The sequence below is a fragment of the Nycticebus coucang genome, chromosome 11 (genome assembly GCF_027406575.1).
Source record: "Nycticebus coucang isolate mNycCou1 chromosome 11, mNycCou1.pri, whole genome shotgun sequence".
Taxonomy (NCBI): domain Eukaryota; kingdom Metazoa; phylum Chordata; class Mammalia; order Primates; family Lorisidae; genus Nycticebus; species Nycticebus coucang.
In genome coordinates this window covers 119,791,459-119,816,922 of record NC_069790.1, presented here as the reverse complement: position 1 = coordinate 119,816,922, position 25,464 = coordinate 119,791,459, and the positions used below count along the sequence as shown (strand labels likewise).

At 47.1% G+C, this 25,464-nt stretch overlaps 2 protein-coding genes across 3 annotated transcripts in view; both read right to left on the bottom strand.

Annotated features, from left to right (window-relative positions):
* ZNF862 (zinc finger protein 862) overlaps positions 1-14,363 on the bottom strand; it is a 28,563-nt gene extending 14,200 nt beyond the window's left edge. For both annotated transcript variants that reach the window (XR_008383670.1, XM_053609169.1), the window contains exons 1-5: positions 14,149-14,363; positions 13,215-13,274; positions 5,731-5,842; positions 3,964-4,068; positions 1,529-2,226 (exon numbers count right to left, since the gene is read on the bottom strand). Coding sequence is in view for 1 of the 2 variants with exons in the window: in XM_053609169.1 (XP_053465144.1) it covers positions 1,529-2,226; positions 3,964-4,068; positions 5,731-5,842; positions 13,215-13,274; positions 14,149-14,172 (999 nt within the window). In the remaining variant the exon portion in view is untranslated. The remainder of the gene's footprint in view (positions 1-1,528; positions 2,227-3,963; positions 4,069-5,730; positions 5,843-13,214; positions 13,275-14,148) is intronic.
* A 2,736-nt stretch (positions 14,364-17,099) lies between these two features.
* The window catches only part of LOC128560184 (SCO-spondin-like), a 51,142-nt gene continuing 42,777 nt past the window's right edge, over positions 17,100-25,464 (bottom strand). Inside the window, exons 86-100 of the mRNA XM_053553747.1 lie at positions 24,980-25,147; positions 24,319-24,449; positions 23,975-24,099; positions 23,718-23,764; positions 23,184-23,462; positions 22,741-22,899; positions 22,468-22,584; positions 21,943-22,081; positions 21,605-21,807; positions 20,300-20,517; positions 19,929-20,024; positions 19,716-19,776; positions 19,308-19,438; positions 17,474-17,624; positions 17,100-17,257 (exon numbers count right to left, since the gene is read on the bottom strand). Of these exons, the coding sequence (XP_053409722.1) occupies positions 17,235-17,257; positions 17,474-17,624; positions 19,308-19,438; positions 19,716-19,776; positions 19,929-20,024; positions 20,300-20,517; positions 21,605-21,807; positions 21,943-22,081; positions 22,468-22,584; positions 22,741-22,899; positions 23,184-23,462; positions 23,718-23,764; positions 23,975-24,099; positions 24,319-24,449; positions 24,980-25,147 (2,048 nt within the window). The 3' untranslated portion in view covers positions 17,100-17,234. The remainder of the gene's footprint in view (positions 17,258-17,473; positions 17,625-19,307; positions 19,439-19,715; positions 19,777-19,928; positions 20,025-20,299; positions 20,518-21,604; positions 21,808-21,942; positions 22,082-22,467; positions 22,585-22,740; positions 22,900-23,183; positions 23,463-23,717; positions 23,765-23,974; positions 24,100-24,318; positions 24,450-24,979; positions 25,148-25,464) is intronic.

Below are 25,464 nucleotides of genomic sequence, written 5' to 3'. Positions count from 1 at the left end.
TTTGCTGTTTTTCTGGCCTTTTTTTTTTTTTTTTTTTTGCTGTTTTTGGCCGAAGCTGGGTTTGAACCCGCCACCTCCAGCATATGGGGCCAGCACCCTACTCCTTTGAGCCACAGGTGCTGCCCTGCTGTTTTTCTGCATTCTAGAAAAATATGAGCTTCGAAACGAGCCAAATTCCTCATGATGCTGGCTATGAGGAATAGCTGAGCTACTCCCATTAGACTCCTGGAGGGGGTTATTAAAAATATGACAGTAAAATCTTACTTGTATGCAATAGGTGATAAATAGAGAGGGTTTTAGTTACTGAAAGATTCCAATCAACAGTTTCTTTAGAGGGCAATTTTCCAAAGAATTAAATAATTACAAAATAAACCTAAAGTGAGCACAAGAGTCATCCAGGGTCCTGCAGTCCTGTGGGCAGTGGAAGGACAGCACCAACTTGCAGTCAAGGGCTCTGAGCAGAGTCCACCATTTACAACAGCTCTTGGGCAATGAATATGTTACTTCCTCAGGTCTCAGTTTTCTCCCAACAAGATGAGTTTAATGACACTTGCAGTATTAGCATCAAGGAACATTACATTACATTAAACAATGTATAAGAAAAGCTTGCAATGTTTAAAAGTGCTATGTGACTCCAAAGCTAAAGTTAAAATGTAAAAAATACTGCTTATTTAACAGGGGTCCTCAAACTTTTTAAACAGGGGGCCAGTTCACTGTCCCTCACACAGTTGGAGGGCCGGATTATAGTTTAAAAAAAAAACAAACCACGAACAAATTCCTATGCACACTGCACATATCTTATTTTGAAGTAAAAAAACAAAACAGGAACAAATACAATCACACCGCCTCATGTGGCCTGTGAACCGTAGTTTGAGGACCCTGATTTAAGAGTTCTGTCACTGGCTCAACACCCATAGTAGTGGTTATGGCACCGGCCACATGCACCGAGGCTGGCAGGTTCAAATCCAGCCAGGCCTGCTAAACAACAATGACAACTGCAACCAAAAAATAGCCAGGCATTGTGGTGGGCGCTTGTAGTCCCAGCTACTGGGGAGACTGAGGCAAGAGAACTGCTTAAGCCCAAAGAATTTGAGGCTGCCGTGAGCTGTGACACCCCTACACTCTACCCAGGGCAACATAGTGAGACTCTGTCTCACAAAAAAAAAGAAAGAAAGAAAGAGTTCTGTCACAGTTTTGTGCTTCTTATTTCATAGAGGTAGAATTCTGTGTTTGTTCTGGATTCTGAATGAAGATTATTGCTCCCTTTATATCAGAAGTTAGAATGCTCTGTCCCACTAATTGTGCATTGTATTTGTAAAAAGGAGATGGTAATAATATCATTGTTTGAATTAAATAATATATGTAAAACACTTAAAGCAATGCCTAGTACATTATTAGTGTATTAGTTGACAACATTATAATAATAGCAATATTGCTATTATTATTTACATTATCATTAAGTAATATATGTTATTCTCAGTACATAACCCTTTTCTGGAAGACAGAGCAATCACTATAAATGTATTACCTGACTGCAGGATTCAATAGCACCATTACATAAGATATTAATATTTGAGGAGATGTTGCTGTCATCAGTGATTTCTTTTTGCCTCAAATCTGAAATGCAGTCTAGATACAAAGAAGGAATTGTTCCATTCCCTCCAGGGTCCTCTAGTTCAGCTCTTGGGCTTGGCAGGAGCTCAGTCATGCTACTGAAATCTCCCAGAGACCCTGGGGGATAGAATAGGGGATAATCTGCAGTGAAGAGGTGCTCTGTGCTGGCCAGTACTTCTCCAGATGGATCTCTGATGCTTCGGAAACGAGCTGCCCAAATGGGGTCCCTTGCCGCCAAGGCATTGACACAGAACATATGAGCTTTGCTCTTGGCATGGTATTTAAGCGTCTCTACTTTAAATGGTCCTGTATAACCTTCTATTAATCTTGAACGTCTGTCCCTGACAGATGGATATTCTCGGCAAGCACAGCAAAACAGAGTTGTCTGTTCCTTGTTCATGATCAACCATGGAAACTGTGCAAACCATGACTTCTGGATAGATCGTGGCCTCAAGAGTTTCTTGCTTCTTCCTGTCCAGTTTCCCTCAATGTTGCCCTTCTTTGTACTGAAGTGGGAAAGGCAGGCTTTCCTCTCAGGCGGGGTGTATCGTCCACTTTCTCTGGCAGGACCTTGAATATCCATTTCTTCCATATAGCCCATCTGTGTTTTTCCTTTAGAGAAGAGAGAAAAATGGAATTTGCTTTGAAATCCTATAGTTAGAGCCCTGCAAACATGAAAGGTGGGAAGCGCACATTCAGACCAAAGTGACACAACCTCCTCTTGAATTCTCTTCTTCCAGGTCCTCCAACTCCACAGGACTGTATCTCACCTAACCCAGAAGAAAGTCAAAGGGACAGGTTTTTATAAACCCTCCTCCTTTTTTCTCTTTAAATTTAAAGGATAGATACACCTGGCTAGAAGGAGATTTTTGTAATTTCATATGAATTGTAAGATAGTGGCACTATCTTCAGGGGCCAACACTTATTTATGGATAAGAACATTGATATGATGGAACACAGGGTTACAAAAAGATCATTGTCAGCAGGAACCCCTTCTGTAGCAGGCCTGACAGATAGGAATCTGTATTTTGCTTAAGTACTTTCTAGGCAAGAGCTCTATCTATCTGCTGGCAGGGGTTTTGGTCCCCAGTTTTCCTAAAGCTGAAATATGTCTTTGAATCCTTGTACCTCAAAAGTGCTGGGTGTTGATCAAGGCCTCAAGTCTAATGCCTTTCATACATCACAACCCATTAAGGAGGTGAGAATTCTTAGGACCTCATTAAGATTTTTCTTCTTCAAGCTGAACTAGAAGTTTATTTTCGTCTTCTTTTTTTTAAGTTTCTTTACTCACTCTTTAGATGAAATGCAACTCTGATAACTAAGTCCTCTGGAACCATTTCTTTTTTTCTGTTTTTTTAGAGACAGAGTCTCACTTTGTTGCCCTTGGTAGAGTGCTGTGGCATCACAGCTCACAGGAACCTTTAGCTCTTGGGCTTAGCCAATTCTCTTGTCTCAGCCTCCCAAGTAGCTGGGACTATAGGTGCCTGCCACAACGCCTGGCTATTTTTTTGTTGCAATTTGGCCAGGCTGGGTTTGAACCTGCCACCCTCAGTATATGAGGCCAGCTCACTGAGCCACAGGCCCTGCCCTGGAACCATTTCTTAGGCACCAACATAAGTTCAGGTGTCCAGTGGCCAACAACTCAATATTTTGTGAGTCAGGCCAATAAACTAAGACTGGTCTATTGCATAGTCACAAAATTGTAAATAACCTAAGAGCACAAAGCTTAATAAAGAGTCAACAGGCTCAAAATTAAGAGCCAAGTAAAAAGAAATGAAGCAAAACAAATTATTTTCTGTGATACTTCAGAGTCACACAGTAGTCTAGTGCTCCTGTGGTCCATCTGAGAAAAATCACAAGGTAGGTCACATTTTGTGACCTCATTCATACAGGATCTCATTCCCACTCCCCACTTCTCCTATAGTTGGAGGCTGGATTAATTCAGCTACCTGGCCTGGCTTTAGTTAAGCCAACCCCTGAATAGGAGAGGCTTATTAAAGGAGCAAAGAAAAGATAAATCCCTCATTCATTCACTGACAATCTAGTGTGCAACTGCTGTATTCTAGGCTCTGGGAATATGGTAGTAAATAAGACAAAATCATGGTTTCCTGTAACGTCATTATAATAAATAAACATATACTGTCAGGTAGAAATAAACTAAAGGGAGATGAGAAGATGGAGAAGGATGTTGGGAGAGGTGTGTGTATCTAGTTAAGGTGACAACTAGCTGCATTTGTTGTATAAGTTGACAGAGAACAGGGATGGAAGAGAATGAAACTGGAAACCTGGTGCCCAGCACCTGCTCCCTCTCCAACTGAGCACCCATCTCCAGTACGAGTCCCCACTTACCTGGGTGATGGTCCAGAAGACTCCTCTGACTTTCGACATTGCCTAGCCATGACTCTGGTCCTCGCCCAAACTTACAGAACAGCTCTGGATTGGCAACAGTTGGTCCTGAGTCAGGAACAGAGAAAAGCATTATGAGAGCCTGACTCCACATCATAACATTAAGGAGAGATCTATCTGTGTATCCTCTCAGCATGGTAAGATAATGAATCAAGGAAGAAAGCAGAAATTTGGTTTAGTGCAGTGGTTTAGAAATTTGGATTTCAAGAATGGGGTCTAGGCGAAAGGAACAAGGGTACAAGCAAAGGTAAAAAGATATGAAAACTACTGGGGAAAACCCAAATGCTGGGGAGGGCCCTGCCCAATAATATAACTAAGGAAACCAGGCTGAGCCTGGGGGGTTGTGACACTCTAGAGGACTTAATTCTGCATATGGGGACAGGTTTTACTCAACTCCAGAAGGCTGTCACATTGCCCTGTTTGTCAAGAGAAGCCAGAAATTCGTATTTTCATGGGAAAACTCTTGATGGTTAAATATTGGCAACTCACTTATTTTTAAGAAGCCAAATGAAACCAGTGGAGGCCAAAAAACAAAGAAAACAAAACAAAATAAAACTCCAATCTGTGAGCCAAATCTGGCCCATGAGCTGCTACTTTGCAATTTCTGGTTTAGAACAGTTAATGGTTTCCAAACCTTTTTTAGTAGGAAGATGACTCAAGCCGGCTACATTTGTTCCACCCAGAAAAGATTGTTGCTTTCACCATGCCTTAGGTAAGGGCCAAGGCAAATAAGGAAAGCATGGCAGACTGTTACCAAATTGCAATCAGCAAACAGAGCTGGGTGTGGTGGCCCATGCATGTAACCTAGCACTCTGAAAGGCTGAGTCAGACAGACTGCCTGAGCTCAGGAGTTTGAGACCAGCCTGAGCTAGAACGACCCTGTCTCTAAAAAATAGGGATGTTTGTGGCAGGTGCCAGTAGTCCCAGCTAATCGGGAGGTTGAGGAAGAGAATCACTTGAGCCCAACAGTTTGATGTTGCTGTAAGCTATGACACCACGGCACTCTACCCAGGGCAATAAAATGAGATTGCCCTCTACCCAGGGCAACAAAAAAAGGAAGAAAAAGAAATCAGCAAATAGTACATATGTGTGTACACAAATGTTGAAATGCAACCACTGTTGTCCTGGGTGCAGAAAGTCTACCCAAAGAAGTAGAGAAAAGAATAGTCAGGAAATAGAAAAGATAAAAAATACCTACATTTGTACAAAGTTCTAAATTGTTTTATCTCACTAAATCACTAAAATAACTCTAACAAGAAGGAAACCAAGGCTCAAAAAAGTCAAAGTCACTCGTGGTAGAGATGGGATTGAGACCAGATTTTTAAACTGCAAATCCTAAGTTCTTTTTGCCACCACTCCAGCCACTACCTGTCCTGGAGGTAGGAAGTGATGGCACACTATTCCACAAATCTACAGGCCATTTGTTTCCCAGCTGGCATCTTGAGGAATTTTGAGGCACCCAGGAAACAGACCTCAAGGTCTAGCCTTGGTCTGCCAGACTGACCCACTTCTCTTGACCAATTTAAGGGGAAAAAAGATAAAGTGGTGTGTGTATATGCATACAAGTAAGTTAAATATAGAATTAAGCAGATAGGTGGTATAAAGATGCCTAGAAAAATGGTAAGATCCCAGAAAATTCTCCCATATGTCCTGGCTAGGATAACACTGGTTTAGAGTGATGGTGATGGAGACATGGACAGGAATCCATACCCAGTGGCGCCACCAGCTTGTCAGAACCATAGATCTCCTTTTGCTGCTGACTCAGCAGCATCCATTCTTCCTGGAGCAAGTACAATGTGATGTCATCAAAGGTCACAGGAGCCTAAAGAGGAAAAATTAAAGCTGCAAGTGGCAACTTCTTATCTTCCACATCAGTGTTCTCAACCCCCTCAGGGCACCGCTAATCTGCAAATATACCAGACTTGGGGGGTTGTCTATTTGTGTACATAACTCCCATCCCATCTCTTTCTCACCAGACTGGGTGCAGATCACAATGAGAATGAGACTTATTTCCCCCTACCCCCCAAAGTCTCACTCAGTTGCCCTGGGTTTGAATGCCATGACATCATAGCTCACAGCAACCTCAAACTCTGGGGCTCAAGCGATTCTCTTGCTTCAGCCTCCCAAATAGCTGGGACTACAGGCGCCCGCCACAGTGCCAGGCTATTTTTTAGAGACAGGGTCTTGCTCTTACTCAGGCTGGTCTCAAACTCCTGAGCTCAAGCAATCCGCCCGCCTTGGCCTCCCAGAGTGCTGGGATTACAGGCATGAGCCACTGTGCCCGGCCAAGTCTCATTCTTCTAGGAAGTGTCACATACTACAACTCCCAGCTATGGAGAGTAACTCAGGAACATCACCTCCTCTCTCTTCATGCTCTTCACATGCCTCCCATACCCCATTACACCTCTGCCAGAGGATTAGCACATTCTTTCATGAAATCTTGAACGTGGAAAATCTTCACTGGAGAAGATGTGTGATTTCCAGAAATTGAAGGTTATTTAGAACTGTGTCTGTGAATAAAGTCAGTGACCAAGACAGACAGAGCTTTGGGGGTGAGACCTATATCCCAGTGGCTTATAAAGAAGCTCTGTTGGGTCCGGGATTCAGGAAGCATCTTGTGGAGTTCTGGATTAAGATGGTAGATTAAACAAGTACATTTAATTTTGCTTATTCCCTGTGCATTTAAAAAACCCTCCCCCCAAATAAAATACCCACCACAATGGGGAGCACAAGTAGACAGCAGCAATACAACTGTGGAAACTGAAAAGTAGATGAAAAGGTAACTGAGCAGATCCAAGAAAATCGGATCCTCACCCAGCAGTGGGCAAAGCTGAGAAACAACCCAATTTATATTACTAAATCCTCAAGAGGCTCAGGATCTGGCAGCAAAGGAAACCTCTAGTTGGGGAGTTAAGACAGGCAGGCTGGACTAGTAAGAACTGGAGGAAAGCTGTTCCCAGCAGATGTCCCTCCAGGCTCCCCTCCACAGGCTCTAAGTCGATAAGCCCCCCTTCCATGTGCTTAGAGATGTCAGTCTCCCAGCTTTCTCCCACTGTTAAACATTAGCAGACTAGATCACTAGACATTTGCGGAAAAGGTTCTAACAGGGACTACAGCAACCAAAACAGATGGGGATGGGTGGTAGTATGCCATGCTAAGGAGATAGATAGGTATGGAGAAGAAAACTAAAAAAACCCCCAAACAAATAAAAATAAAACCTACCATTAATGCTATCAGAAAGGTTAAGATATTGCAGCCATAAAATAAATAACCAGAAAGAAAAAAAAACAGTCAAAATAAGTTTATCCTTTTAAATTTTGTGCCATGAAAACTTATCAGTCAAAGAAATAAAAAATAAACTTAATTATCAACAAAACATAAATTTCCCACCCCAAATAAAAACATTTTATGAAATGGCTACATAACAGTTAAAACAGTAAAATATACTAACACATCTTTTAAGAAAAATGTAAGTGTGGGTGGTGCCTGTGGCTCTAAGGAGTAGGGCGCCAGTCCCATATGCTGGAGGTGGCAGGTTCAAACCCAGCCCTGGCCAAAAACTGCAAAAAAAAAAAAAAAAAAAAATATATATATATATGTGAAATAACTATTTTAATAGTAGACACTTCTTTTTTTTTTTTTTTTTGTAGAGACAGAGTCTCACTGTACGGCCCTCAGGTAGAGTGCCGTGGCGTCACATGGCTCACAGCAACCTCTAACTCTTGGGCTTATGCGATTCTCTTGCCTCAGCCTCCCGAGCAGCTGGGACTACAGGCGCCCGCCACAACGCCCGGCTATTTTTTTTTTTGTTGCAGTTTGGCCGGGGCTGGGTTTGAACCCGCCACCCTCAGCATATGGGGCCGGCGCCCTACTCACTGAGCCACAGGCGCCGCCCAATAGTAGACACTTCTTACGAAAAACTACCACTGTAGTTTAAGTCTTATCAGTCACTATCATAAATTGAAAAAAATTTGAATTTTTTCTTATGTTCGCCACAGAAAATTTAGACAATAGATCAGTGCTATTTGCTTCATTAGTTGAAAAATATGAGGAAAAAAAGAAAAATTAGACAATAGAGCTGGGTGAGGTGGCTCACACCTGTAATCCTAGCACTCTGGGAGGCCCAGACAGGTGGCTTGAGATTAGGAGTTCAAGACCAGCCTGAGCCAGAGCAAGACCCCATCTCTACTAAAAATAGAAAAGTTAGCTGGGTGATGTAAGAGCCTGTAGTCCTAGCTACTTTGGAGGTTAAGGTAAGAGGATCACCTAAGCCCAGGAATTTCCAGGAATTTGAGGTTGCTATGAGCTGTGATGCCAGGGCATCCTACCCAGGGCAACAGAATAAGACTCTGCTTCAAAAAAAAAAAAAAAAAAGAGAAATAGAGAACATTTAGACAATATAAATAAGTAGAAAAATGCTTTAAGATCACCCACGTTCTCATTGAAAAAAAAATTACTGTTAACATTGCTATATAACCTTCTAGTCATTTGTCTATGAATATGTATGAACGTACAGTTTTAAAAACAAAAATGAAATTGTACTGCCAAATGTGTATTTTATTTATTTATTTAAAACAGAGCCTCCAGCTGTCGCTCTGGGTAGAGTGCCATGGCATCACAGCTCACAGCAACCTCCAACTGCTGGGCTCAAATGATTCTCCTGCCTCCACCTCCCAAGTAGCTGGGATTACAGGTGCCAGCCACAATGTCCAGCTATTTTTTTTTTTTTTTGGTTGCAGCCATCATTGTTGTTCGGTGGGCCCAGGCTGGATTTGAACCTGCCAGCTCAGGTATATGTGGCTGGTGCCTTAGCTGCTTGAGCCACAGGTGCCGAGCCATGTATTTTTTTTTTTTTTAAACAATTTGCTCTAGAATGTTTTCTAAAGCAAAATGTAGTTAAATTTCTAAAAACTTATTGGAGGAGGAGTCCCCACCAAAAGCAGTTAAACAGGAAAAGTGTACACAGATAGAGCCTAAGGAGATCCAATGTGGGGAAGTGGGAAAGAGAACCCCAAGGTTAAGCTGAAGGCAGATTTAGGATGACAGATACTAATACCTGGTATCTCTCTTAAACAGTATTATAGCAAGAGCCTTCTGATTCTGGGTGACTGCAATGTAAAGAAAACACAAATCTGCTTGAGTAAGAGGAATCCTTTCTCTGTGTATAATGCAATGAATATCTCCAGATGTTCTTTTTTAGCAGTTCCCACTGTTTACAGGGTACAGCTCCGACTTCTCATACTAAACAGATCCCTCAATCTGAATCTAACCCACCTTCCTAACTTCAGCTCCACATCAACCCACTGGAATCTCTCCTCCTGTGGGTTGGATCAGTATCACTGCAATCAAACAGATCTTGTACCTTTCCTCTTTCTACACATCTGATCTTTAGATCTAACTACCGCTTCCCCCTGCCTATTTACAGTCTACTAACCCATCAAATTCCAATTCACATTCCATCTCTTTCAGGAGAGATTTCCTAATCCCTACCTAAGCATTTCTTCTTCCCTTGAGCAGGGCTTTCTATCCTCCCTAGAGTTAGGAAAGTTATTCTGATTGGCTTATTTTTAACCCACCAACACCACTTCCTCCCAATCACCTTGCTATATGTAAAGTATTTCACAAACACTTAATTCATTTTTTCATTCAACATATATTTATTATTAAAGTGTTTCTTCTGCATGCTTGGTACATGATGATCCAAAGATAGGAAGGGAGATTAAAATCAAGGAAAGTAAAATCTATCTGGAAGTGACAGACAACTATGATGTAAGTGCAGTAATAGAGCTGTAGTCAAAGAAAAAAAAGAAGGGTGTGATCACTTTCATGGGAAAGATAGGATAGAAATGCTGAGGCAATAAATACATTCAGAAATAAGTACATATAGACTCCTAGTTGGAGCATCAACAACCCAGTCCCCTAAGAGGGCACATGAGGTGTTGGTTGCAGTATTTTTCAAAAGACCCACATCCTGCAGCAAGAGTTCCTGCAGTGATGCTATTTTATGAGCTATTCTTTCCCGGTATACGTGGGTCATTATGAAAATTTTGAGATACATAAAAATCAAGAAACGTAAAATCCATGCAGACGGAAACAAATGAAGCCCTCTGAGCAACACCGATAAGCGAAGCACATTAAAACTTGCACACGTGAATCAGAAAGGACACTGTTGACTATTATTTCTTAGAAGTGAAATAATGGACCATAACACAGTCTGTCTCAAAACATACATGGTGATCCACGCATAACATATTAAATGCCAGAGACTGCTCTACTGTTCTAGCTGGGGATATAACAGAGCAAAGGCCACAACATGCAAGTAAATAATTAAATAAATTAATGTAAGGGGTTTTTTTGTTTTCTTTCTTTTTTTTTTTTTTTTTTTTGAGACAAAGTCTCACTATGTTGCCCTCAGTAGAGTGCCATAGCATCACAGCTCACAGCAATCTCAAACTCTCGGGCCCAAGCGATTCTCTTGCCTCAGCCTCCCAAGCAGCTGAACTACAGGCACCTGCCACAACTCCCAGCTATTTTTTGGTTGCAGTGGTCATTGTTGTTTAGCAGGCCTGGGCTCCAACCCACCAGCCTCAGTGCACGTGGCCAGTGCCCTACTCACTGAGCTATGGGCGCTGAACCTTTTGTTTTTGAGTCAGAGTCTCACTCTGTCACAGCTTGCAGCAACCTCAAACTCTAGGGCTCAAGCGATCCTCTTGCTTCAGCCTCCTGAGTAGCTGGAACTATAAGCACTCACAGCCACCTAGCTAGTTTTTCTATTTTTAGTAGAGACAGGGTCTTGCTTTTGCTCAGGATAGTCTCAAACTCCTGAGCTCAAAAAATCCAGCTGCCTTGGCCTCTCAGAGTGCTAGGATTATAGGAGTGAGCCACTGCTCCCAGCCAAATGTGAGAATTTTATATAGTGGCAAGGGCTGTGAAGAAAATAAATAATGGGATGAAGTGTGAAGGGCAAAAGTCTGACCTCTATCCATTATTCTGCTAATGACAGGCAAAATATCCCACACTCAATCCAACTGCCCAAGATTGCTTTTAGTTAAAAAACAGCACTGGTTTCAGAGCCTGTAGCTCAGTGGCTAGGGCACCAGCCACATACATGGGAGCTGACGGGTTTGAATCCAGTCCAGGCCTGCTAAACAACAATGACAACTACAACCAAAAAACAGCTGGGCATTGTGGTGGGCACCTGTAGTCCCAGCTACTTGATAGGCTGAGGAAAGAGAATCACTTAAGCCCAAGAGTTTGAGGTTGCTGTGAGCTGTGACGCTACGGCACTCTACCAAGACAGTGACAATGAGACCCTGTCTCAAAAAAAAAAAAAAAACCAGCACCCAAGAAAGATTACAATAATATACCAAACCACTACCTCAAGAACACCCACAGTGTCCCAGGTTTGAGCCCTCCAAAAGAGAATATTCAAAACAGAGCTGTAGAATAGCATAGTTATTTTACCCAGGGCTTTGTCACTATCACTTGTTTGCAATGCATCTTGCTCTGCCAGTTGGTTTTGCAGTCACTTTATTTGAATTTTGGATAATGTTCTTATTTCCTAGGTTAAAAAACAGATGTACTTGGGAAAGGTGAGCACCCTCCAATCAAGATTACAATCATAGGTGAAATTTCCCATCCCTGATTTTCAGTTAGTAGTTAGACCAGAGAAGGACATCAGACTTCTTCTCCACCACCCACAATGTCTTTGCAGTCAATCATCACTTAACAGGAGGAAACCTACTGAGAAATGCATCTTTAGGTAATTCTGTCATTGTGTGAACATCATGGAGTAAAATCACACAAATCTAGATAGTACATAGCCTATTGCTCCTAGGCTACAAACCTGAACAGCATGTTACTGTACTGGATATTGTAAACCACTGGAACACATTGGTAAGTGTTTATGCATCTCATAGAGTAAAAATACAGTACCAAAAAAAAAAGGTATACCTGTCCTGGGCACTTACCCACTATCTAAACACAGAAAAGGCACAGTAAAAATACAGTACCCAAAAATGATACACCTGTTTGGGCACTTAGCATGAATGGAACTTCCAGGATTGGAAGTCGCTCTGTGTGAACCAGTGGGTGAGTGATTGGGAAGGTTTAAGACGTTACTGCAGACCATCTGCACTCAGGCCTCTCCTTTCCTACCCCTGGTTACCACTGGCATCCTATCCAGTCTCAAAACCCTAAAACAAGCTGGCTTCTTGCAATGCCAGCAGTGGTGAGGGGAATGGGAAGCACACAGGGGCTACATTAAATTTGTTTTTAAGAAAAATGTTCTTTCTTTAATAGTAAATTAATCTTAGCTTCCTGTAACTTTTTTACTTTATAAACTTTTTAAGTTTTAAAACTTTTAGACTCTTGTACTAATCCTTAGCTTAAAACACTTTGTACAGCTGTACAAAATATTTTTTTCATTATATCCTTAGTATTTAAGCTTTTTCTACTTTTTTTTTTTTGGCCAGGGCTGGGTTTGAACCTGCAACCTCCGGCATATGGGGCTGGCGCCCTACCCTTTGAGCCACAGGCACCGCCCACTTATTTCTTTTTAACTTTTTAAACTTTGTTTAAAAGTTAGACATAAGCACACACATCCTAAGCTTACACAGTCGGGATCATGAAGATGTCACTAGGCACTAGGAATTTTTCAGCTCCATTATAATCTTATGTGAACACCATCCTTGTATAGGCAAACCATCACTGACCAAAATGTTAACGTGCTCCGTGACTGTATCTCTCTTCTCCCACTAAAATTTAAGAAAGCCTATAATTAACAAAATACCTTTGAAATCAACCTCATATCCATAATTCCAATCTCAATTTCAATATTTTATACACCTTATTCCCCCTACATTTTGCTCCTCCTCATCCCAATTCAGGTTCAATCTAACTAATCTGGGGATATTACCAAAGGGTAAAGGCCATTTCCTTTACTTTTTTGTATTCCCCATAGTATTGAACATAAGGCTGACACATAGTTTATCTTCAATCTTTCTTTAGGTCCTGTTGGGCTTTGCTATCTTGTACTGTGTATTCTGGGGGTTGTTCTGTCTGAAAAACGTATCACTTTCCTTCCAAAAGCTTGTGGAAGGAAAGGATGATGGAACAGACGCTTCAACAGTAAATAACTTCTTTTGTAATTCAGTCTTTCCTACTCTTCCCAGGAAGTACAGCATCAAAATTACCTCATTATTCTTTCCCTCTTTTGGTGTGGGACAACGACAATCCATCCAGTCTTGTTGAAGCTATTAAGTGAAAGTTACAGGAGACTTCCTTGCTCACTCAAAGCAAACACGGATTACAAACGTTTATTAAATTGACATGTTTTTAAAAGGAACGCAATAAGCACTCAGAAACATTTGAGAGAATTCCTCTTGTGCCAAAGACACAATCCTCAAGAACTGGCACCAAAGAACACTCAGGTGCTAGTCCCAAGAGGCTGACACCGTCTCCAAGCCAATGTGCCTACAGCCACACTGGTCTTGGGGGCACTCAATGCCCGGGAGCTCCTGCAATCCTGTCAAACGTACTTAACTATACCCACAATCACTTTCTCCCTACCTTAAGTCTGAAGCAAATTTTTGAAATATGCTTCAGGAATGCCCCGATACTTCATGAAGAAGATTACACTTTTTCTTTTCAGTCCTTTCTTGGGAAGGAGGATCTAGGCAGGGCCAAACCCTCACCCCGTCTCTCACTTCCTACCCTTTGGCTCCCACCAGCATCCTGCCCAGTCTCAAAGCCTTAAAACAAGCTGACCTCTTCTCAAGGCCCACAGTGGTGAGGGAAAACGGGAACGCACTTTCGCATCACTCTACTTAGCGAGTGACCCAATCTAGCATTCACAGAGCGGCCACTAGCCAGAAAGCGCTGGCCAGCCCCGGGGAGGGAGTGGAGCCAGAGGATGCGCAGACGCTGAGCGGGTGCGTTCGCTCCTCTTTTCCACCCTCCCAGAGGCAGCCGCCGAAGTGCGGAGATGGAAGGAGCGGGCAGGCGGGTCTTTCCCCGCAAGGCTGGTTCATCTGCGGGGCCTCCGCCCAAACCGCCCCGCCTCGCCAGAGCCGGGATCAGGGATCCACGGGAGGGGAGTGGGCGGCCCCAGGGCCCTTCCAGTCCTACCTTCCCCGACTCCCTGAGCTCCATGGCCCCGCTTTCAGCGGCCCGACTGACCCCGCCACTGCCTCTAGGCCGCCCCCTCCCCCCCGCAGCCTGGCCTGAGGTCCAGGCGCCGCGGCCACCTTGGGGACCCAGGCTCCTGGAGGGGGAGGGCGCCCTGGAGGGAAGGGAGCGCAGACCAAGAACTTCGCTCTTCCCACGTCGGGGGGCGGTAGCGCTGGCGGAGCCAGAAGAGGCGCTGAGCAGGGACTAGCGTCGCACCCAACGAACCGCTTTACGGCAACCACCTAGCCCGAGGCGGTGGAGCATGACGGGAAGCGTAGTCCCGCCTGCAGAAGCGGCTTGCATCCGGGCGATGGTTACTAGGCAACCTCCCTGGCGTTCACCCTCAGGGAGAAGTTGGGGCTAAGCATCCTACTTGGGCTATGAGGTCCTGCTGCCTGGAATTCATAGAGCCAGGGATAACCTTGAAGGGTTCCAGGTTTTATCTAATCAAAGAGGGCAATACTTTTTCTTACATTTATTCAAAAAGCGTCATTGGTTGCCTACCATGGGTCAGGAACTGGTCTGGGTTTTGGGAGTATACAACTGACTGAGATAAAGCCCCTGCCTTCAGGAACTCATAGCCAATTAGGGAAACAGACCAGAAATAGATAATTACAAAATAAAGAGACAGATACAACGAAAGAAGCAAGCACAAGATACTAATTAAAGCAAGCTTTGTCACCTTAGAGTGAAGTAATGGGAGGATATTGGGGTGATTAGTAAATGATTTTCTGAGGGCGTGATAGCTGAATTAAAGTAAGAGGTAGGAATTAGTAAGGTAAAGGAGATGCTATGGACTGAATTGTGTCCCTCTCAATTCATATGCTGTACCCCAATGTGATGGTATTGAGAGATGGAGTATTCAGGAGGTAATTAGGTTTAGACGAATTCATGAGGGTGTGGCTCTCATGATGGGTTTAGAAATATTATAAGAATTTGAGGGGAGCCAAGGCAGAACACTGTGGTTTGTGTTCCTCCAAATTCCTAAGTTGGAAATTTAATCCCCAATGCAGTAGTATTAAGAGGTGTTTGGTTCCTTCACCCATGTAAAAAAAAATAGTATTAAGAGGTGGGCCTTTAGGAGATAATTAGGTCATCAGGGCTCTACCCTCATGAATGGATTAGTGTCCTTATGCAAGGACAGAAGGCACTCACTTGGCTGGTTTGCCCTTCTGCCTTTTGCCATTTAAGGATGACCAAGGTGCTGGAAGCAGAGTCTGGTCCTTCACCAGACACAGAACCTGATTTTTATCTTGGATTCCTGAACTCAAAAATAGTGAGAAATAAATATCATTTGTAAATTACCTAGTTTCAGGTATTTTGTTATAGAAGCATGGACAGAGTGAGGAAAAGACCAGCCTATAAATATGTACTTGCTTTCTTCTCTCATCTTCTTTAAAAGACATAAAATTATATAAAGCAATAATTATAACAATAAATTGTTTAGTTTGTAATGTATAGATGTAATAGCTACAATAATAGCACTTACCTGACAAAGACAAGGTGATAAAAGAAAAAAATAATAGCACAAATAATATACATCAAAGTGCATAAATCTTAAGTGTATAACTCAATTTATTTGTATATATGTATCAGGTAGCCACCATCTAGATCAGATATAGACAGCTTCTAGCACTCTTGAAAGCTTCCTGTGTTTCTCCCAATATGTACAAATAAAGGTAAAACTATAGAAAGTAAAGAACTGATTATTATAAAAAGTGTTAATAAAATTAATTTTAGGAGAGAGAGAGAAGCAGGTATTGAAAAGGAAAACACAGAAGCCTTCTGGTGAGAAGTGTTCTATTTCTAGACCTGGATGGTGGTTACCCAGAGGTTCGCTTTACACTTACTTGCTAAATTGTATGCTTAGTTTTATGTACTTTCATGGATGTCTGTTTTAAGTAGCAAATCAAAGTTTTAAATAAAAATAAAGCAAATATAGTTTCAATTTAAAAAATTTTATTAGCATACATTGCCAAATCGATTGTTAAGTAGATTACTATTTAGTAATAAAAGGGAACAAGTGGTGTGCTGTAATCTGGATGAACTTCAAAATCATCATGCTAATTGAAAGAAACCACGTATTTACACAAAATGTCCAGAAAAGGCAAATCTGTTGATATAGCAGTTTAGTGGTTGCCTGGGGCTAAAAGTAGGAGTGATTGATTGCAAATGGGCATGATATGATGGAAACATTCTAGAACTGGGTTGTGGTGATGTTTGTGCAACTTTATTTTTCTTTTCTTTTCTTTCTTTCTTTCTTTTTTTTTTTTTTTTTTTTGCAGCTCTTGGCCAAGGCTGGGTTTGAACCCGTTACCTCCCGCTACCTATTCCTCTGAGCCACAGGCACCACCACCCCCACTTTTGGGGTCAGTTTTTGGCAGGGGCCGGGTTTGAACCCACCACCTCTGGTATATGGGTCCGGTGCCCTATTCCTTTGAGCCACAGGTGCTGCCGTGCAACTTTGTTTTTTATAAAAGTCATTGAATTATAAACTTAAAACAGGTGAATTTCACTGTATGTAAATTATACCTCAATAAAGCTATTGTCAAAAGAAGAGGGAGAAGAAGCAGACATCAGCCCACACAGTGGGACCTACTGCCACAGCTGCAGCTGAAATCTCACTGGGTCTAAAGATACAGCCTGAGAAGGGAGAGATACCTAATACCAGAGGTCCTCAGACTGTATATTCAATATTGCTCTGCTATGGAGGAGGAAACTGAGGCTTAGCTATGGCAAGTGACTAGTCCAAGTTCACCAGCCATGGTGAATGCATGGTGAATCTATACACCGAGGTCCGCAGAAGATGAGGTCCTTGGACAGGTACAGGCCAGGTCTCAGGCCCACCCTTCCTCCCTTTCCCTTCTGGGCCCAAGGATGAAGACTCTACACACGGACTTGCTGGCAGTGTCACTTTATTAGGGGCATGTAAATGCCAGGGCCTGGATTCGGGGGGCAGATGGGTGAGCATGTGGGGAGGTGGTCAGTGCCGTTGGGCCCCATGGTCACAACAGGACAGTGGTGGACTCTTCCAGCGGAGTCGCTCAGCGCTTTGAGAAATCACCTCCTAGAGGACAAGTGATGGGGAGAGGCTTGTCCCCTTAGATGGGCTAGCAAGAGAGTCCAGCGAGGGCAGCGGAAAGGGAAGGAAGAACTGCCTGGAGGAAGCTTAGAGCTACACTCAATGCAACCAGGCGGCATTGGCACCCTTCCAGTCCTCACCTGAGCCGCCGGCCCCGCCCCTCCAAGACCACGCCCCGTATGGAGCCCCGCCCAGACCTACCTTGGCAGGCACTGCACTGGCAGCTGTGGATGACCGGCAGCACCACTGGCTCTGTGTGGCCATCTGGACAGCGGAGGTGCAGAATCCGCACGGGGCTCTCGGGGTCCAAGCGGTAGCTACAGCAGTCACACTGGCTCTGAAGGTATGGCTCCTGGGAGAAAGGGAGCGACTGAACCGGGGCCAGGAGGAGTTTCCCTTAGCCTTTCCCATCCAAAAGGAGTAGGGCAGAGGGAGGAGGGCCAGAGCCTAATACTCCTCACCAAGCAGGTGGCTGGACCTGGGAGGGAAGTGTCACCACCAAGCACCCTTCCGTAAGAAGCCCACCACCTTCTAAAGCGCCCACCCGTCTAAACGTCCAACAAAAAGAATGCTTTTAATATGCCCATAACTGTATCCTTGCTGCAGGGGAAAGACAGGGCTTCCACCTCAGGATGCTTACAGTCTAAAGAGAGACCAATCATTCAGGAAATGCAGTTAATTACACCCCAACCACACGGTTCTGATCCCAAGTGCAAAGTGAGTTCTCACCTCATGGAAGACTCATTTGCCTATGATCATAGAGAACTTCTACAGAAGGCCCACTGAACATTTCACCTAATTTTGTGTGTAATTATATTTATAATTTTACTTTGAAATAGGTAGTTCATTTGCACCATACCAAGTTCAAAAACTATAAAAGGTTTTTCAGTGATAAAGTCTCACTTCAACTTCTATCCCACTATCACCCAGGTTCCATTCTCAGAAAAGAAATCTCTTCATTACTCTTTCTTCCCTCACTCTGTTCAAAGGTGATGTGGGAAAGCACTCCTGGGAGGTGCAGGGAGCAACCAGTGAGCTGGTGAGAGGCCTAGGGCTGAGGGCAGCATCTTTGGGGACCATGAAGAAAGTGTCCGTGTCTTCCAGGACCAGTGAACTGAAGTGGACTGTGGCTACAGAGATGGCCACAGAGCTGAGGTGCTGTGAGATCAGGATGGGCACAGCAGGTGGAGAGAAGACTTGGAGGAGGGAACTTAGGTCACGCTCTCTAGGCTCAGGATAAGGGGTGTCAGGGTGGGCACAGAGCCCCTAAGAAGAGCCCAACAAGGAGTAAGGCTTGGCTTCTGGGTCCAGGGAGAGCAAGTACAGAGCAGAATCACCAGCTCGACTCAGAGTCAGCCTTGCCAGAAAATGTGTATTTTTTTTTTATTTCGACTTTATTTTTTTGAGATAGTGTTTCAAGCAGTCACCTGGGTAGAGTGCTGTGGTATCATAGCTCACAGCAACCTCCAACTCTTGGGCTCAAGTGATCCTTTTGCCTTAGTTTTTCTATTTTTAGTAGATGCAGGGGTCTTGCTTTTCCTCAGGCTGGTTTTAAACTCATGAGCTCAAACAATCCACCCACCTTGGCCCCCCAGAGTGCTAGGATTACAGGCATGAGCTATGGCACCTAGCCCACGAGGAAATGTGTAAACAGGACCCCCGTGAGAGTTCTCACTCCATGTGTGATGGGCTCTGATTTCAGAGTCTAACTTAGCTCCTCTGTGCCTTCTTTCCTGTTGCCAGGACACAGAGGTCCCAGGACATGCTCTGGGAGCTGCATGGGGCCACAACAGCAGGCCTCCGTGGGGTGGGTGGGGGCACCCAGTGAGACCTTCAGGCCAGCCACGAGGTGCAGACCACCACCTTGGTAAAAGGTTCTGGCCAACTGTATCCCCAACTTGACTGTTAGCTCTACAAGACTTGACCGTATGTCTCATGTCCTCTGGACTTTAGCCAGGTCCTAGGCTTGTGGCAGACCCTCAGGGGCACTGGCCAACCTGACTTCCCTGGGCCATGCAGCAGCCCCCTTGCTCACCTCAGGCATGACATTGGTGCTAGATGGGCAGTGCCCACTGCAGTAGCTCACTTCTACCTGGTCCAGGTAGCAGGGGCCCTTGGTGAGGTTGCGCAGCTCTGTGAGGTGCCGGCAGGAGGCTGACTGCTCCTCTGTGGGCCAGAGTTGGGGCAGGGCTGAGGAGGAGGTCATGACTAAGGGGGACTCTCGGGGGGTGGGCAGAGTCTGAGTCTAAGAGGATTATGTTGGAGCATAGGTGGCCAGGTGCTACAATACAGTGCTGGGGGTCTTCACTCCTCTGACCCCTCATGGAAGGCAAACCTAGAGAGGCCAGCACATGCTAGGCTGAAACACCAGGTGTGGGGCAGTTAGGGAGAAGGGTCGGACTAGGGAGAGGCTCAGCAGGAGGTTCCCAGGGTCCCTTTGTACCTGGAGTCTCCTGGTGGCAAGTGGAACAACAGCTCCCTGGCTCCTGCATGATCACCTCGCCCTGCAGAGGGAGTGAGTCCCAGCCTACTTAGGAGGATGGCTGTGACACAACAAGACCAGTACTGCCTGCCTAGAGGCCAAGACTAGCCTTACAGGACCGCAGAAAGGAGCCTGGGGAACACCCTGAAAGGGCAGTGGGGCCACAGGGTGTACCTGAGCACAAGTGAGGAGGGGGCAGTGCTGGCTGCAGACAGTCTTCCCACCAAGGCAGCGGCAGCTCTCACAGGCCTCCTGCCACTCAGATCCAGGCTAGGCAGAGTGGGGGGAGTCTCCTCTTGGTCTCTCCCATTTATAAACTTTTCTATAATAACATCCCAGATTCCCAAACCCAGGCTGGGAGCACCTAGCCAGGGAAATGGACTTAGACTGGAGTCAGGCAACAAGAAATTTAGGAGGGAGATGGACTTTTGGGGCCAGAGACCATTTTAGTGTGACAGCTGAGCCTCCACAGATACAAATTCAATAGATAGGGAGGCCCAGGGTCAGGAAAGGGTGATGGCAGCAGAAGAAGTGTGGTGTCTTACCAGGTGGGGTTGGCCAAGGTGCCAACACTCACAGCGGTCTGCAGGAACACAGGGGCCAGCCTGGCTGCGGAAGTGCCCAGGTTGGCATACGCAGCCTGAGACCTGGGTGACACTGCAGTTGCTCAGAGTCTCTGTGGTGTTGGTTTCCCAGCACGTCTGCTCACAGGGCCCCAGATCCCTGGAGGCTGCCTGCTGCCACATTTCTCCAGGGGGACACTCTGCCAGGAAGACCATCCACCCCACCTTTCCTGTCAACCCTGGATTTCCCCCTCCCAAGCTGGGCACCCCTCATGTTCCTCCTCCCCTTCTCACATGCACTCTCCTTGGCTGCAGCAACCTCCAGACTCACCTTTGACTCTAATGCACGCTCCCAAACCAGGTCCTACCTCCTCCAAGAAGGCTTCTCTGACCAATCCTGCCCTCCCAACCTCTCTATTCTCAGCACCAAAGCTCTATCCTATTGGAGTTACCTGCTTGTTAGAGACCCGGAGACTGTGCCCTGTCTCTCCCTGTCTGGTGGGTGGTCTGTCCTCACCAGCGAGGCTGGGAGGGTCCAGGGGCTGGCATGCCCATGTGTCTGAATGCACAGAGTCCAATACGGTAAGCTGGCTTTTGGTTTTTTTTTTTTTTTGGAGACAGTGTTTCATTTTGTCACTCTTGGTAGAGTGCCATCACATCATAGCTCACAGCAACCTCAAACTCTTAGGCTTAAGACATCCTCTTGTCTCAGCCTCTGAGTAGTTGGAACTATAGGCACCTGCCACTACACCCAGTTAGTTTTTCTATTTTTTTTTATTAAATCATAGCTGCGTACATTAATGCGATCATGGGGCACCATACACTGGTTTTATAGACCATTTGACACATTTTCATCACACTGGTTAACATTGCCTTCCTGGCATTTTCTTAGTTATTGTGTTAAGACATTTACATTCTACATTTACTAAGTTTCACATGTACCCTTATAAGATGTACCACAGGTGTAATCCCACCAATTACCCTCCCTCCACCCACCTCTCCCCTCCCTCCCCTCCCTTTCCCCCTTCCCCCTATTCTTGGGTTATAACTGGGTTATAGCTTTCATGTGAAAGCCATAAATTAGTTTCATAGTAGGTAGTTTTTCTATTTTTAATAGAGACAGGGTCTCGCTTTTGCTCAGGTTTTAAACTTCTAAACTCAAATAATCCTCCCACCTCAGCCTCCTCCATGCCCCTCCTCCATCCTGGTATTTCCACTCCCAAGGAAGGGGCTGCCTCCATCAGCCTCCTCTCCCCACTCCTGCCTGCCCACACCCAGGATACTCACCAGGGCAGGGCTGCATGTTACATTCCTGCTGTTGCTCTGTGTCCTGGGCCTGGCACGGTGCCCCACCAGGATTCCCCTTACAGCTCCGATGTCGTTCTGTGGTGCCCCCACCACAGGGAGCTGAGCAACTGCTCCAGGCTGACCAAGCCCCAAGGACTGGACACCCGTGGTGTGAGCACATCAGGGATCCATTGACACAGGTGCTGTGGACAGGGGTATGCAGAAAGGGCTCAAGCCCTGAGCTCCCTAGGAGGTCCCCAGAGTTGCCATAGTCTCCAAATTGCCCCAGGCCTCTGCCCAAGCTACCACCCTGGCTTGGCCATCAGTGGCAGTCATACCAGTTTTTGCAGTCCAGCTGCAGCATCTCAGTGGGGGCCAGCTCCCAGGAGGCATTGGCACTGGGGAGGCCACAGCGGCAGGAAGAGATGGGAACACAGTGCCCATCTTGCACCAGCTGGCCAGGGGGACAGCGGCAGCCTGAGGGTGGGGGTGGGGAGGACAAATAAGTTCAGTGCTTGTGCAGGGCTTACATGATGGATCCCTCTGCCAACTAGATCAAGTTCAAGGCCTGGTATCCACAATATCTCCCACTGCCCTGCATAGGTGTGAGCACCACCGGTAACCCTCACAGCCACCTGCGGGCATTGTCCTGCATACAATAGTCTTGACTAAGCTGCACTCCATACAGCACTCAAAGCTGGCTACGGGAAGTGGCTGAAGGACCACTGTCCTGCCCTGCGGTTCATGACCCAGCAGGCTGAGCTTCCCTTCCCCCTTACTTAAGACCACGCTCTCTGGGACCTTCCCAGAGGAAGGAGGCTTCCCCAGATCTGCCAGGCCAGGCGGTGGAGACGGCCAGCTACCTGGGTGGCAGGGTCCCTGCAGACACTGAACGCGGTCCCAGAGGTCAGCACAACTGAGAGGGCACTGGTTGGCACAATCAAGGGTAGGCACGGTATCCTGGGCCTCACAGCTCTCCCCTGGGGACCAGAAGGAGGAGTCTGTTGGGATGCCCTTGGGCCTCCAAGACAGCCCCCTCCTTCCACTGCACGCCTCCAGGACAGAGGCAGCCCCCTCAGGTACCATATCTGGATGTTCCAGTCCCAGCCCCCTCTAGATGCAGGCATAGGAGTTACCTGGGCAGGGCTCTGTGTTGCAGCTCTCAGTCTGAGCCCATGGCCCACGGCAGTCTCCTCCAGGGGGCCCTCCTGCCTCTCTCCAGCGCAGCCGGAAACCCCCACTGCAGGACACCTGGCAGAGGCTCCATGGCCCCCAAGGACTCCACTGGCACGCGTCTGGGGTGATAAAATAGGGTCAGTACCCAGGCCCCATCTCCTGCCTCAACTGAAAACCTTGGGCTCCACCCTGCAAACACTTTGGCTGTCCTAAGACCCACTTGGCTCCCTTCTTCCTCTTTCTTGCTGCACTTGGACCCCATTGCAGTTCAAATCTGCAGGTCCCAGAGGCAAGGAGGAAGCCAGTAGGTGCAGTGAGCTTTGCAGCAGCCCCACCCACACTGCAGCCCCACCCATGCTGCAGCCCCTCCTCATGACTTGTGGGCTCTGACCCTTCCCATTACCAGGGCAGGCTGCAGGGTCGGGACAGAGGCGTTGCTGGCTGAGGGATGCAGTACAAAGGTGGGGATCCCCAGCCCAGGGACTCCCCGTCTCAGGGTCCAGACAGAGACGGTGGCGGTGCTGCTCTGAAGCCAGCAGGGTGTCTAAGGTCGTGGAGAGTCTGGCTGGCCCCTGGGGCCAGTGCTCCTCTAAGGCAGTCCTGGAGGCAGGGGCCAAGGCGCTGGGGGGCAGGCAGGGCCCACAGGGCGACCACTCGGACCAGCCACTCAGAGGCAGAAGACCTGGAAAGGTAGCAGGTGGGTGCCCTTCCCAGTGACCCCCCTGACTCAAGGCCTAGTGGACAGGCAAGGAAAGGCTCAGGAATCATGACCAGGACAGGTCAGAGACAGGAAGGGATGTGACAGTGTTAGAGTAGGGAAGGGTGATCCACTGTCTGGTTTGCCTGAGACTGTCCTGGTCTGAGCACTAAAAGTTCCATGCCCTAGAAACCCCCTGATCTGGGCAAATGGGCCCACTGTCTCCCAGGCCAGGGTTACCTTGACAGCCCCGGCTGGTGCACTGCAGCTCCCCGTGCCGGCATTCACTGTGGAGGGAATGGTCAGGGTGGGCTCTGTGGGGGAGGACCCAGCCTAGAGTTTGAGGGGGCTCATGCAGGGGCAATCTGAGCTCTGGTCCTATTTTGGGCAGATGAGCGGCTGCATCTTGGGGTTCTCTGCCAGAGGCTGAACTGGGCCTCCAGGGACCCTGCCCCTACTCTTTGGGCTAGATTCTGCCTCCCTCCCCCTCTACTCACCACTCTTTACAGCCCAGCAGAAGGCGGTCCCCAGGGGCCAGGGTCACCCTGGCTCCCTCTCCTGACGTGTGCCAGCAGTCACACTGCTCTGGAGGAACACAGCCCCCAGCCTGCTCCAGCAACCCCTGGGTGGAAGGAGAGACAGGCTGGTTGTATGATGACCACTCAGTCGCCCCCAACACCCAGCCTTGGAGGCTGCAGTAGGAGCACATGCGTGCGTGGTGCTGAGTGGAACACAGGCTGTGCAAGTGGTGGGGTCACCATGGCATTGTGCAGGGGAGGGGAGTGGGAGTGTGGATAGCAGACTCTTCCTCTTGGGAGTCGCCCCAGCCCACAGCCCTTACCTTGGGGCAGTAGCAGCCAGGCTGACAGGCTGGCAGGTCCTGGCAGAGCTCCCCACTCAGGTGTGTGGCACAGAGCCTGGTGCAGGGGGAGCCGCAGGCCTGGAACTCAAAGGGAGGCAGGCAGCTGTCCTCTGTTGGGGGTGGGAGATAGGCAAGTGGAAGAACAGCCAGGGACATGTCCCACCCCTGAAGCTCAGGGCACGCACAGCATGGTCTCACTGAGGCCACTTGGGGAGAACACAAAACTGCCCCCTGACGCATATCAGGACAGACTGGTGCCCTTCCCTGCATCTACTCAGCCTTTGTGTGTGCCCCTGGGGAAGGATCAGGATGGGCTGGGCCTTGGGGAGCTAGGAGTGAGGAGCCTGGCAGATGGGAGACAGAGGGGCAAAGATGGGGGTGGCTGCACCAGGAGGTGGGCAAGACACATGTCCAGGAGGGCAGCTAAAGGCCCAAAGCCATGGGTGAGCCAGCAGCTCAGAGTGGGAAAATCATGTTGAGAGGGCCAGGGGACAGTTGTGACTAGAGAGTAGCTGGCGGTCAAGGAGTAGCTGGGTGCCAGAGCAGGGCTCAATGCAGGTGTGGCAACTGTCCTGGCGTCCCAGGGGCACTACATTGTCTGTGAGAGGAACTGGAAGTCCCTGTACTCCTGGCACCTCACCAGAGCAGTTCCCGGTGAGGCAAGGCCGGAAGTGGCCATCCAGCCGTGTGCAGAGGGTGCCTGTCCCAGCCCTGCCAGGCGCTGGGCTCTGATGTCGGTACCGCTGTTGCACCAACACCTGGCAAGAGCAGCGCGTCCAACTGCTCCAGCTGCTCCATACACACTCCTCTAGGGACAGGAAGTGGGTGTCAGCTGGGACCTCCCCATCGCCTGTACTCTCCACTCAGCCCAGCCCTGCTGAGACCCGGCATGGCACAGAAGAGGGGACTGAGGGAACCAGAAAGGTCCAGCTGACTGGCTTCCCTCTACCTGCCAAGGGCTTCGAAGGGAAGAAATGGTGGGAGAATGAAAACAGAGCAAAATGTCGGGGGACACAGAAAAAGTTATAGCTATATTTGGAGGGATCGCCTGGGAGCTAGGAATATATGTATTATTCCTTACGTTTCCAAAGAAAGGAAAACAGGGGCAGGGGCTTCACTCCTTAT